General features: G+C 38.5%; 1 protein-coding gene across 7 annotated transcripts in view; it reads left to right on the forward strand.

Moving 5' to 3' along the window:
* The window catches only part of LOC5576066 (anoctamin-5), a 126307-nt gene extending 122182 nt beyond the window's left edge, over positions 1–4125 (forward strand). For all 7 annotated transcript variants that reach the window (XM_021857461.1, XM_021857469.1, XM_021857448.1 and 4 more), the window contains one exon: positions 3078–4125. In XM_021857461.1, the coding sequence (XP_021713153.1) occupies positions 3078–3710 (633 nt within the window). In that variant the 3' untranslated portion in view covers positions 3711–4125. The remainder of the gene's footprint in view (positions 1–3077) is intronic.
* The last annotated feature ends 9477 nt before the right edge of the window (positions 4126–13602 follow it).

The raw sequence follows: 13602 nt of genomic DNA on the forward strand, positions 1-13602 counted from the left end.
TTCACCTTAACGTAAAAAAAAATGTATTCTGCGTAATTCCAACGCTATTTGATGAGATATTGTCCATTAAATCCAACATTGATCCAAATCTGTGTGCCATCCATAACTGTGGGGTGACTTTATTTATATAAATAGCTCCTGGTTTTCATGTCAAAAAATATTTTGCAACGATTTATAGCAAAACGGCCGTAAAAAGCCACTAGTGCGACTATAGGGGACTGTCTACTAAGGGAACACCGACCCCAGGCAGCATTTACGTGAGTTCCTGAATTAACAGTAACTGTCAGTCCTTGTTGATTCAATGATTGTTTGTCCTGGATTCAAGTGTAGTCTTGAGACTGGGATATTCCGAGTTTTTGACCATCTGCTAGATAAAAAAGAATCAGTTTCGGAAATTGTTGCCAGTAACAAGGACTTCCCAGGTAACAATTTGTTGCTGCTTAAACGTTTCTCTAACTAAATCAAATCAGCCTTTGTTTGAACAAAAGCTGTGCAAAGCCTATACTCCCCATTATTCAGCTCCTAAGCATCTAATTTTGGCGATTTTATCCAGCTTTCAGCTTAATTAAAGTGCTTCAAAAGGCTGAATTAAGGTTGAATATGCGCTTATACAAAACTGTGCTTGTTGTAGAAAAATCTATTTTTAGAACAAAAAGCAATCAAACAAAGCTTAACAATCGCTTAACCATCTTTTATTGAGCAATAAATCAAAATCAAAAATATTTGTATATTCACAGTATCGATGATATTAAACTGCGTTACCAAATTCCAATGCTCATAAGTGCTCCTGCTGAAATTGAACTTTTGTGATTAACAATTAAGTATAATTATGACTTGAACTTGAATTCGCTGATCTGTAGCCACTCACCTTACCATCTGCTCCAATAGAGATAGTTAATAATTTACAAGAAGCAAAGGCATAACCTTAATTTTTGTCTAAATGAACTAAGCTTGCATAAAGGTTGATGAAGCGATGCTAGAACTACACCAATCACTTGTATGAGCAGCTGTCAAAATGTTGTTTTGGTTTTCATAATACGTGTGTTTGTTATTTTCTATGAAACATTAGAAAGTAAAATATAGGCAAACTTCTGAATTAACGTGTCCATGATAGCACAACTGCACATTAATTTGATTTTTCGATGATAATTGGTGAATGTAAAAGTGAATACCATTTGATTCTACTATTCCTCAAAAAAGGAACAACGGGAGATTTCCCCCAAGTAGGAACGCGGAAGTTTTCTTGTAGAGACGAACCAAAAAAAATCTTATTTTGTCTCTGGTCGTTTTGCCAGTTCACACATCTTAAGGACCGTAAGTATGGAGTTCGTGATACATAATTTCAACATATTTTTATTCATGACATGGTTTGAGTTGTAGTCAGAAATTTGGGGTGAGTTGATTTTTCATATCCAAAAGTGTTTCGCAATATCGCATCAATGTCTATTGCTAGTGAGTGATGTTGAACGAAATGAGTGCTAAGCATTTTTATTTTGGTGCACATTCAGTAATTTAGTGTATCATAGAAAATATTTTTCATGCTTCAATTTTATGGCTGTACAGTATTTGTTTAATGGTTGAATGCAGTATTTATCAGCCCATTAGAGACATAAAAACGTTAGCTGAACAAAAGTGAATAATGTAGATGTAGAAGGTTTTATACAGCTTGATTTTCAGCTTACGATGTCAAGCTGCACAGAAAGATTGAAACAGCTTTTATCCACACGGAGACGGAATTCAACTCAATTTTGGGTTGTTTCAACGCAATTCCGTAGTTGAGCCCAATAACTCAATTTTGGCTAAATTTCCAAGGTCCCCACTAGGTAGTTTGGCTTTAACTCCATTAGAAAAATATACTCAATTTTGGGTTGATTTAACGCAAATTTGAGTTCTTTCGACTCAAACATAAGAAAAGTTGCATTTACCCAAATTTGGCTCATTGGGCCAAAGTACCCCCATTGGGTAGATGCAGCTCTCTCTATTTTTGACAACATTCATTTGGGAGAAAGAGAAAACCGAGAGATTTTGGGTTGAAACTATAATCGATATACTTAATTTTGGGTAAAGTAAACTCAAAAATTAGGTAAAAATATTTCTCCGTGCAGGTTAATAATCAGCTACCATGTTGTTCAGCTATGTACACCATTAACCAACCATTTTCCAACTAATACTCTTGTTGTTCAGCATCCAATGTTACTTGGGATTTGCTCTTTGAATTACCATAACATACGTAAAAACCACGAGAAGATGATCTAACTGCGGTATTTTTTTTTTCTATCTTTATTAACGAGATTTTTAGCCCTGGGCTAGTTCATCTCGGGACCAACGGCTTTACTTCCCTTCCGAAGGAAGTCGTCACTGAAATTTTTAGTGACTATCTCGGGGATGGGATTCGATCCCAGGTCCTCGGCGTGAGAGGCGTGTGTTCTAACCACTACACCAGGTCCGTCCCCCAACTGCGGTATGCGTGAAATGCAGCTCAGTGGCGTAGCTAGAGTTTTCGGGGCCTAGTGCGAAGGCAAATTTGGGGTCCCAAAACAAAAGTCTGTACCGCTACGGTATGGGGTCATGCACAAATTACGTCACCCTCCGGGGGGGTTAGGTGGTCAAGCCAAGCGTGACAACCCTTACAAAAATTTCGGAGGACTCATACATAAAACGTGACGAAGGGGGGGGGGGGTCAAAAAAGTTGAAATTTAGCGTGACATAATTTGTGTACCATCCCTATCGTGAAAATTATATTTCTGTCAAACAACTAGTGAAGTGACCCTGCTGAAAAAGCTGAACTTTTAAAAATAAATATGCCTATTATTAACGAACTTTCATGTACCTTAAATATTTTGTCGAAAACATTCAGCAGCTCTTGGAAGACTCGTCGAAAAATCTTGGAACAACTCCTACAAAAAATCTGGCGAAATCGCTGGGCAAAGACCTGCAATATTTTTCATTGAATGACGTTGTTGATTAAAAATTTTATAGTGGAAGACTTTTTTTTGAGCAATTGGAAGGCATTGAAAATCACCTGGCATCTATCTCTGTCATAAGAAAGGAGACTAATTGTGTACTCTTTCTTTCAGGCATTCATCATCGCCTTCTCGTCGAACTTCATCCCGCGGCTGGTGTACATGTACGTCGTGAGCCAGGACAAAACCGACCGAGGCTATCTGAACCACACGCTGGCGTACTTCAACGTCAGCGATTTCGAACCGGGTGCTGCCCCGATTGCCTCCAAGTTTGAGAACGTCACAGTGTGCCGCTATCACGAGTATCGGAACCCCCCGGGAGCGGATCGGGCCTACAAGCGACCGCTCATCTACTGGCACATCCTGGCCATCCGTCTGGCCTTCGTGGTCATCTACCAGAACGTGGTCAGCTTCGTGCAGATTGTGGTGGCGTGGGCCATTCCGGACACCCCCGGCCGACTGCAGGACCAGATCAAGCGGGAACAGTACCTAACGAACGAGTTCATCATCCAGCAGGAGAAGCTGAAGACCCGGGAGCGGAAGTGTGGCCGCAATGGTAGCTCGAAACGGCGCAATGGGACGCTGGCACGGCAGCAGAGCAGTTTGGAAGAATACGGCACGACGGTAAGCCTGACCGAGGAGGAAGGCGAAGACGAGAACTACGTCCGGAGGAGGCCAAACGGTGGAACCGATCCGTACAATCACGAACGCTTCCAGGAGTGCGAGATTGTGACGTCGAGAGTTTAGATGAGGGGGCTCGAAACAATGATCAACCCAGTCAGTAGAGAGTGGCGTAAGCATCCAAATGTTAACTATTTTTCTACTTTCGAACTTTATATCTTTACACTGACGACGCTGAGAACCGTACTGATCGAATGCCTTTCTTTTACGTTTTAAATGGCATTTCGTTTTGCGAAGCTTTACATGTGAATATATGAGACGCAACATTTGGGGGATCTGAACCCCTAGCGCAAAACTTAGAAGTGTAGCTAAATTTTAGGTAGCTATTACATAGGAGCGTAAACATTTTCTTTGTACCAAGAGAAATTGTATTGCATGAACAACAAGAGGAACAACCTAACCAACACACAGCACTTATTTATTAAACTAGGAAAAACAAAACAACCAATAAAGTATATTTTCAATTTTACATTCTCGAATCGGAATGAGAACTGCATAATTTACTCAAATTTAGAGGGAAAGAAATCAAAAGATGCCGTTTCATACCAAACTCGACTGCGTTGTCGAAATTCAAGACTTTTTAAATAACAGTAAATTTAACTCTTAGAAGGTCTCTTCTTATTTCGTCTATTCACTAAACATGGTTGCATCTACAAACAAAAAGAAGGGTGGATCTCTGAATTCACAACTTCCTTCCAAAAAAGTGGGAAATAAAACTGTCACTAAACGTGGCAAGAATGGAAGAAAGGACGTTTCTCCGGAATGCGGACTTTCTTCCAAGTTTGAAATGAATAATGTTGATAATTGCATCGAAATGAGCAATCAGTCCGATGCTTTAGACAAATTTTCCGAACACCAATTCGAAGCAGCCTCTAGCCCAGGCTCTTTGATTCAAGTGAGGAAGCAAAGAGTTCCGTTTATCGTGGTCAGTTGTTCCGAATTTGGGGGATTAGGCAGGAAATCTTGAACTCCAATAGGGGAATCAAGGTTTCCTTCCAAATCGCAAAGAAACTGTCGCGTTTCGCCGGAAACTCTTAAAGATCGCGAACTTCTTCTCAGACATCTTGAAGAGCAGAAGCAATATTTTTTACTTATGACGACAAAGCTGAACGTTTGTTCAAAGTTGTCTTGAAAGGTCTCTCAAGTGACTATAAGTCACCTGAAGAGATCAAAAATGGAATAAATGATTTACTTGGTTTTTCCCCAGTCCAAGTAATCATTATGAAAAAAAAACAGAACCCAATCTGGCATTCTTCGAAACGAGCTTTGTCAAGAATATTATTTAGTTCACTTTAACAAAAAAGATCTAATATTAAAGCTTTAGAAAAAGCTAGACTTTTGTTCGATGTCCGTGTGACGTGGGAACATTTCCAGAACCCCACTCAGTGCCGTCGGTGCCAAAAGTTGGGGCATGGTACTTAACATTGCCGCATGGATTCTAAATGCATGATTTGCGAAGGTTCTTCTCACGTTTACACAAAATGAATAGGGTTTACACAATATTGGGGTGATGTGCTAGTATCCATCGTATTAAGCATTGATCAGTGAGAACTGCAATTTTTCCAGTATTGCAGTGAATGATGCTGATACAAACCGATGCCAAACAATTCTTTCTCAAAACGGCTTTAGCATTGTACAATAACATTTTGATAAATCTTGATCTCTTTTTGGAAATAATGCAAAGAAAATGCATCTTACCGTATTCTCAATCCGTCGTATCGTTTTCAACTCCGTCGCAATCAGTTTCCAGATTCGTTTCACAACTTACGGCTCACTGTGATGCATTGAGTGGTTAAAACACAACTTATCAACGCTATAATAAAATGTTTTACTAGAATATATAGATCTACGGGCATCTCCCTCCATTCCTTCAGCATGATGGAATATATTAATTGCCTTTAAAATTAATTGTTCGGCATCAAAATCCAGCCCATACATATGAACACAATTCCTTTTGACCGAAAAATTATGGCATTTGCTCACAGTACAGCGAAAACAACCCAATAAAAGGAACTGTATTTTTACGTCGAGCGTCACGCACACATAGATGCGCACAAGTTTTTTTTCTCAGTACGACGGATTGAACTTTGTTTACATTCTCAATTATACGCGGCGGTTGACGAAATTTCGTAAAATGTGCTGATTTATTGAAGTTTTACGGTGTGTGATTGGAATAAAATCCTTCAGTGAAGAAGTACGAAGGTTTTCCATAGTGAAAATAAGTGCCCGGCGAAGTAAGTCACCCACGGGGGCGGGAAGAAACTTGTGTTGGAAAGTGGTGTGGCTCAGTCGATCGCTAAGCATTTCTCTCCAATCGTGTTCGTCCATGCGATTTCGGTGAAAAAGTGCAAAGTGGATAATTGAACTGAAGTTATTTACTGAAATACAGTAGTTTTATTGCATTTTTGGTGTACAATTGTACGAACCATAACAGCTTTCACAAAATTACACTTGGATAATGAGTCTATGTTGCAAATAAGTTTGAATATCCGCCGTTGTGGAACATTTGAAGTTTGATACGATGAATAATAGCGCTTACGACGGAGTAGAACGAAACACTAAGCAGGATCCACGCTCACACGCTTACGAACCAACAGCGACCGATTTGCTCACAGATTCTTGCATTTGAGAACCAGAACAAAACAAATGTAAAAAGAGCGTGATTGCTGGATGAGCAGAATCTGCTAACAGCCGTTCTTTTTTCCGTTCATAGCTATTTTGCAAATAATTGGGTGGATAATAATTATAATAGATAGATTTCAAACTAATGCACGACAGTATTGAGAAAATTGACCGATATATGGTGCTATTGTAGAAATACCACAGGGAATCGGATGCGTGATTGCATGTCAAAATAAAATGATGCGATGCCCTCTACAGTATACGTGTTCGGGCGATCGTGAGCAAAAAAAGCAAGAACGCAATCACAAAAAAGGAACCACCGATGCGGTAGCATTTTTCTGTTGTGTATGAACAGACTCTGTTCACCGTTTTACAGCCCTACTTTCCTGTGAAGGATGATACCTTAAAGTTTGTATGCGCGAATCACGGGGCCATCATGAGTCTAACTTTTGGGTTTGCCCTTCGCGTAGGCGAGTCGTCGAGGCTCGCACGAGGCAGATGATTAATTATCATGCCCATCAGGTGGATTATAGTCAAGCTCATTCACAAACTACTTTTATATCGTAACAGGTAATTTGAACTCCTCCCCTTTTCATACTATGAGTACTGTAATCCGGGGTATCATCGATCAGCGGGGTAACATTGATCGGAAGGACTCACCTCATCAAAAGTTCGTATTATCATTTATTGATGAAACATTTCCAAATCATGAATGGTGCTTCTCTTTCTTATATTCATGAGCTAATAAACGTTAATATTTTTGTGAAAATTTCGATTACCTTATGCGTAAATTTGTCAACTTTTCGAAATAATGATTTTAATTGGTTAGGATGACACTACCAAAGATTCATGTCTCACATAAGTTCTGCAAACGATATAAGCAAGGAAAATGTGATTCTTACTAAAAATGACATCGCCAAAAACGATTCCGTTGTCAAAACTTTTATAAGTATGCTCAATTCGGCAACATTACTGTTAAGAATGTAAAATTCGCTTAGGAAATTGCCTACTTTTAGGCGTATTCCGTGGTTCGAGGTGTTTTAATTTTGAAATAACTCAAAAAGTAAATGACTTGCAAGCGTTTAGCCTTCATATTCAGCTTCAGGGGCCATGATTTAAAAAAGTAACGACATTTTCAGTATTATCGAACGTTGTTTATATAGGTGATCAATGTTACCCCATATCAACTAAATAAAAAAATCGCCTAAAACATTTTTTTCAACATGCTTAAATCTTTCGATAAACAAAATACAGTATATAGTCTCGAGCTATTAGTGGCAGTACTTGTTTTAAAAATATAAAACTTGCAACATTTGCATTTTTAAACGAAATATTGAAGAAACATTCAGAAAAATGACCAATGTTACCCCGGATTACGGTACCCATTCTAATTGTTTCAAATCAAATTGAAAAAAGCCTGCCGCCACAGGAAACTTCTACTCCGCCCCTTCGTCTTCCGAAAATTCATTAGATAATGTACCCACTTCAAGTGATAGGTCTGTCTCTGATTTTAATTTTCTAACTGAACAATTGAATCTTATGATTGATGCAATGTTCAAAGCCACCACTACGACTGAAGCAGTAAAATTTACTAATCAAATTGTTATTGGATTACGTTTTTCTAATGAATCCAATAAATAATAATTTAAATATTTTAAATTGGAATGCTCGTTCTCTGAAAGGTAAAGAGGACGAGCTGTTTAATTTTCTTACAGCTAATAACGTGCATATAGCAGTTATTACTGAATCATATTTAAAAATCATATTTAAAAAAGATCCTAACTTTTTTGTTTTTCGTAATGATCGTCTTGATGGGGTATGTGGGGGAGTTGCAATCATCATTCATAGGCATATAAAACATCAACTGTTTTCGTCATTTGAAACTAAAGTTTTTGAAACTTTAGGTGTTTCTGTTGAAACACAGCTTGATAAATATACTTTCATAGCTGCCTATTTGCCTTTTCAATGCTCTGGACAGAAAGTTAATTTGCTCCAAACTGACTTGCGAAAATTGACTCGCAATAAGTCAAAAATTTTTGTCATTGGTGACTTTAATGCCAAACATCGGTCATGGAATAATTCTTAAAGTAATTCCAACGGCAGAATTTTATTTGATGAGTGCTCTTCAGGATAATTCTCAATTCAATACCCTGATAGCCCTACATGTTTTTCCTCTTCTAGAAATCCATCTACGATTGATTTGGTCATGTCCCTGTTACATTTAAAAAATCCCATGAAACGAATCTCAATCCTATCAGCTCCACTTTCAATTATTTTCGAACCGACTGGAATATATATGAAACATATATTGACTCTAATCTTGATGTTAACAATTCTTCACAAACAAAACTTAATATTGACAAGACAATGCTCTTGAAACTTTAACAAATTCTATTGTTATAGCAAGGAGCATTGCAATATCTAAATGTGACGTAAAATTTGAAACCGTGATTATGGACGATGATTTGAAACTCTTGATCCGTTTTTAAAACGTTTCTTCTCACGCAATTTCAACGCACTAGCCCTTCTGCTATGAAAATAATATGGATATGCAGGATATGCAAAAAGTGGTGGTAGATTGGTATATAATGAATACCGTACGATTTTTTGGGGGGTTTCCATCCCACAAAGATTACTCAGACTCTCGCTCCTCAACAGAGTTGAGAGATTTGAAAAAAGGCGTTGATACCGGGGATGCCGTCCTATAAAAGCTGGATGACGCCGAGACAGGAAATGGGCGTGATCACGTTGAGAATAACCTATCTGAAGTTGAGAATAAGCAAGCTGAAGGCAGTTCGGAACGAACGGCCGAAGAATGCAAGAGTATGTGGACTTCCTAGGATGACTGGAAGAAGAATCGTTCTGTCTTCTAAAGTTTGAAAAATGATTCTCATTCAGAACCTGACTCAGATTACAAACGGTGACGATTCCAAACAGGGCTACAATAAATTTCAATACGGTCGCATTACTCGCTTACGGTAAATCCTAGACCATCATCCTTCGCATCATTCAACGCCTTGACACGAGGGCGTCAGTGAGACGCTATCCTCTCTTCAAGCACAGACAAACAGACGTAACACTGACGAAATTTCCATCGACCACTCATTTAACAATCATTTCAAATTCACTATGTTACAAATCTCACACCCAGAGGGGCGCGAATCGTTTTTCTTCGCGTTTGACGTTTCACACTACCGCCATCTGCCGGTCTTGTTGCACGAAACACCTTTTCGTGAAACATGCTCACCAGATGGGCGATGGAATTTAAAGAAATTTGTTCTAACTGTTACGTCTGTTTGTCTGTGCTTCAAGTATCATTATATTCTCAGAAATAATATATATTCTCATATGGCTTAATACTACGTTCAGACCTGAGACGAGACTCGCGAAGACGGTCTTCTTTTTCTGCGATTGCTGAGTTTTTTTTTCTTATTCCACACAGTGTTTAGGGATCATGCACAAATTACATCACGCTCCAAGGGGGGGGGGGGGTCAAGCAAAGCGTGACAAGCCTTACAACATTTTTGGAAGACTCATACAAAAAACGTGACAAGGGGGGGGGAGGTGGTCAAAAAAGTTGAAATTTAGCGTGACATAATTTGTGTACCATCCCTTACATCAATCATGCGCAAACCGTTCAAATTTGCACATGAACATCTTAGCAAAAAACTATTGCGTTTGCATCACAACGAAGCATGAACGGCCTTTTGAGTGGAATTTCATGCCAGCAAACCTAGCAGACATTATAAATAACTGGTCGTGTGTTAAGAGGTTTTAAATAATAGTTTGTTTACAATACTTGTCACTTTTTAAGCCATAAAATCGACAGGCTGCATTTGACATTTCGTGACAGCGGAATCTGGGCTGCATATGACGTTGATATTTTTCCTCTTCGCGAGTCTCTCTCAGGTTCAGACTAAAGAAACTATAAGCAAAGAAGCGAAATGTTCCAATTGGAATTCCAAGTTTACTGTCAATCCCCATCGAGCAGGAGATTTGTCAAACACTTTTTCACACAAGCTGAAAACGGCTCACACAAAAATGTTGCCGCCACGAAAATTTTGCATCTTCTGAAGTAGCATATTTTCTGAATACTTGAGTGTCGGTTGCAACTTTCATGCTTTGCATAAAGAATGTTCTACTCATTACATTGGTTTTCCACACATTCAGTCAATTTTTCATTCGTTACCCAAACCTGTGAAAACTCAACACATAAAACCTGTGACTCACTTTTAGCGTGGGATTCAACATTGGCAGTGCTGCGTAATGGATTTGGCATAGTTGCTAGCTGATTTATTTTGAATATGATCAGATTTCGTCTCTTTATAATTTAGACTCTTTAATTCAGAATAGAGCTGATATTAAGTATCTTGATAGCAAATGTCATATTTCTTATTTCCAGTGAAAACCAGGCATCAAAATTATCAGATAGACGATGATACTATCATCTATCTGATAGACAACTGATACTATCAGTTCAGCCAGATGAAACTATCACTTCTTGTCTATCTCTGATAGTATCACTGAGAGAACGGTTTCTATCAGAGATAGTATCCCTATCCCAAAAATTTCTCATCATGATACTATCAGAACAACATCTCTCAATAAATAATGATAGAGGTTCTATCTCTATCAATTGATAATATTATAGAATAAAAATTGTTGGACTATGGGCATAGAAAATTACCTAAATTCCATATTTAGCGGCTTCAGGAGTGTAATAATTGTTGGAAACCCATGCAATATGGGTATTTTCGGAACGGGCGCGAGAGAGGGGATGACGGAAATCGATGTCCGATGCCATTTTGAAATCCAAGATGGTGGCCTCCGGATTAGTGAACTCATTGGAAACCCATGCAATATGGGTATTTTCGGAACGGGCACGACGAGGGGATGACGGAAATCGATGTCCGACGCCATTTTAAAATCCAAGATGGCGGCCTCCGGATTAGTGAACTCATTGGAAACCCATGTATTACAGTTATGTCCCGATTTTGTCTGCCCCATGCTGCATTTAGGGTTGACAAATTCGGGAAAGAGCTAAAATCGGGATAATTTTATTTAACTGGTTTCAAGTTTTATATTAACTTAAGGACATAGTTTTATGATTTTGTTTATATAAACCTTGTTTTTTTACTTCCATTTTCTATGTACCGTAATCCAAGGTAATATTGACAAGTTTCTCGGATAATTATTAAAAAATTCATATTTGAAAAATTCGATCTTCAGATGATTGTTTTGTCGTAGCCAAAGTCATAATTGACTTTATGCACCCAATATTGCCAGTATAGACGTGTTAAGTCTAATTAAAATAAATAAAAATTTGAGCCTGACAAAATCGGGAACAAAGGATCAGGGATGTTAACGTTAATCAACGATAAACGCCGTTAACGTTGATTATGCTATGGATGAACGTCAACGTCGTTGCGTTAATTTTCATGGTTGTTAGCGTCAACGTTAACGTGTTTGCGTTGAATCAACGTCAACGATCACCGCTAACCCAAGCGTTGATTTTATGTTTCGAAAAGGTTCTCCGAGAATGTTTCGAAACATCAATAAACAATACGTTTCTATGCTGATACTCCACATCCATGGAAAATTGATTGAAAAAATCTAAGTTCTTTGTGCAGACACCCAACAATCAGCCTGTTTGAACGTCAGTTTATGATTGCTTGAGAAAACTTTTACAAATGGCAAAGATTTTCCTAGCAATATTGTATCCGTCCTATGACCTCTCGCCGTTCCAGCAACCCACAGCAATGGGCTAAAACCGTTACCAGAGAGCGGCTTCCTTTGCCTCCAGCCAGCACACGGCATCCTTTTTTCACCCATCCAACTACCAAATATTTCTGAGTGACCACCCCAGGATGACCCGACTTCTCATTTCCTTATACAAGTTGTCATGATACCCTAACATACCATAGCAGACAAAAGTTTTCATTGCAGTCGAAAGTGGCAATGGTCGTAGAGCAGATTTTCCCGCTTCCGATATTGTGGAGCTCTTATATAAACAGCATTTTTCGCCAAACCCGACTAAGAGAAAGTCAGTTCACATTTCATAAAACCTGCAATGAGATCAAGCTTTTTGTTCTTCTTCTACATAATCGTTTCTGAACATGCCATGTTTCAGTGTCTGAGTTGAACAATCGAATATGAAAACCAGTATTTTTTTAGATATTAGAAACTTAAGGTGATTATAGAACGAAGCCACACCTCAAATTTTCAAGAGCACTAGACTTGAGAACCAAACAGCGTTCCGCTTTAAAAATCTATCCCATTGATCACCACCAGCAAGCAAGCAAGTTGATTGGTTTTTAACGCGAACTGTTGTCAGATACTCTCGTCTTGTGCTGTTGAAAATTCAAAGTTTGGCTTCGTTTTATAATCACCTTAATATCGTTAACGTTAGAAAAAACGTAGTCGTTGACGTTGAATCAACGCTGTACGTTAACGTTATCGTTAAATTGTTTTTCAACGCAATCAATGCAAGCTTCGTTAACCGTTACAGATAACGGATTAACGAAACGGCGTTAATCGTTGATTAACGTTAACAACCCTGCAAAGGATGCTAATATCGGGTCAAAAAGGGTGCTTAAATCGGGGTAGATAAAATCTTGGATTTCAAAATGGCGTCGGACATCGATTTTCATCATCCCCTCGTAGTGCCCGTTCCGAAAATACCCATATTGCATTAGGGTGGGGCTTATTTCCAAAAATCTTCCGTAGTCAGGATTTACAAAGTGGAAAATGATCATCGGTCCCAAAATAACATCCTGTGAAAAAATGAGAATTTTCGGTGAAGGTTTAGAGGTGGCGCAAAGGGCGTAAGTGCAATTTTCCCATTTTAGTGAACTCTGAAAAAATTTGGTATGCTTTTCAGCTTGTTTTGGTGATTTTAGGACCCTTAAGGGCAAAAAATCACCTCAAAATTGCGATATCTCTACTCCTTTAGATGATATTTGACGAAATATATTTTATGCATGCGATTTTTGGCCCTTGTATAGGTTACGCTGACTGATTACTATGAACCCGAATAAGCATATGAATAGATGGGGAGAATTCCTATGCTAGTAAAATGAAGCGAAGAGCAAATAAGAATGAGAGAAAGAACAAAGAACACAGAAGAATGTAAGGTAGGGTGGGTTAAACAGTTGGGAGGGTGAAACTAGTGATGTGTTGAGTGTAACTGTGGAATCTTGTAAAATCTCGATTTTACGCAATGGAGAAAAGTTCCAGTAGAAAACGATGATTATATTGACTTCTATTTAATATAACCTACTTCAGAAATATTTCGAGCAATGTTTCTTCAAGTAGGGGAAGAGCACCAATTTTTGAC

This window comes from Aedes aegypti, chromosome 1 (genome assembly GCF_002204515.2).
Source record: "Aedes aegypti strain LVP_AGWG chromosome 1, AaegL5.0 Primary Assembly, whole genome shotgun sequence".
Classification (NCBI taxonomy): Eukaryota; Metazoa; Arthropoda; class Insecta; order Diptera; family Culicidae; genus Aedes; species Aedes aegypti.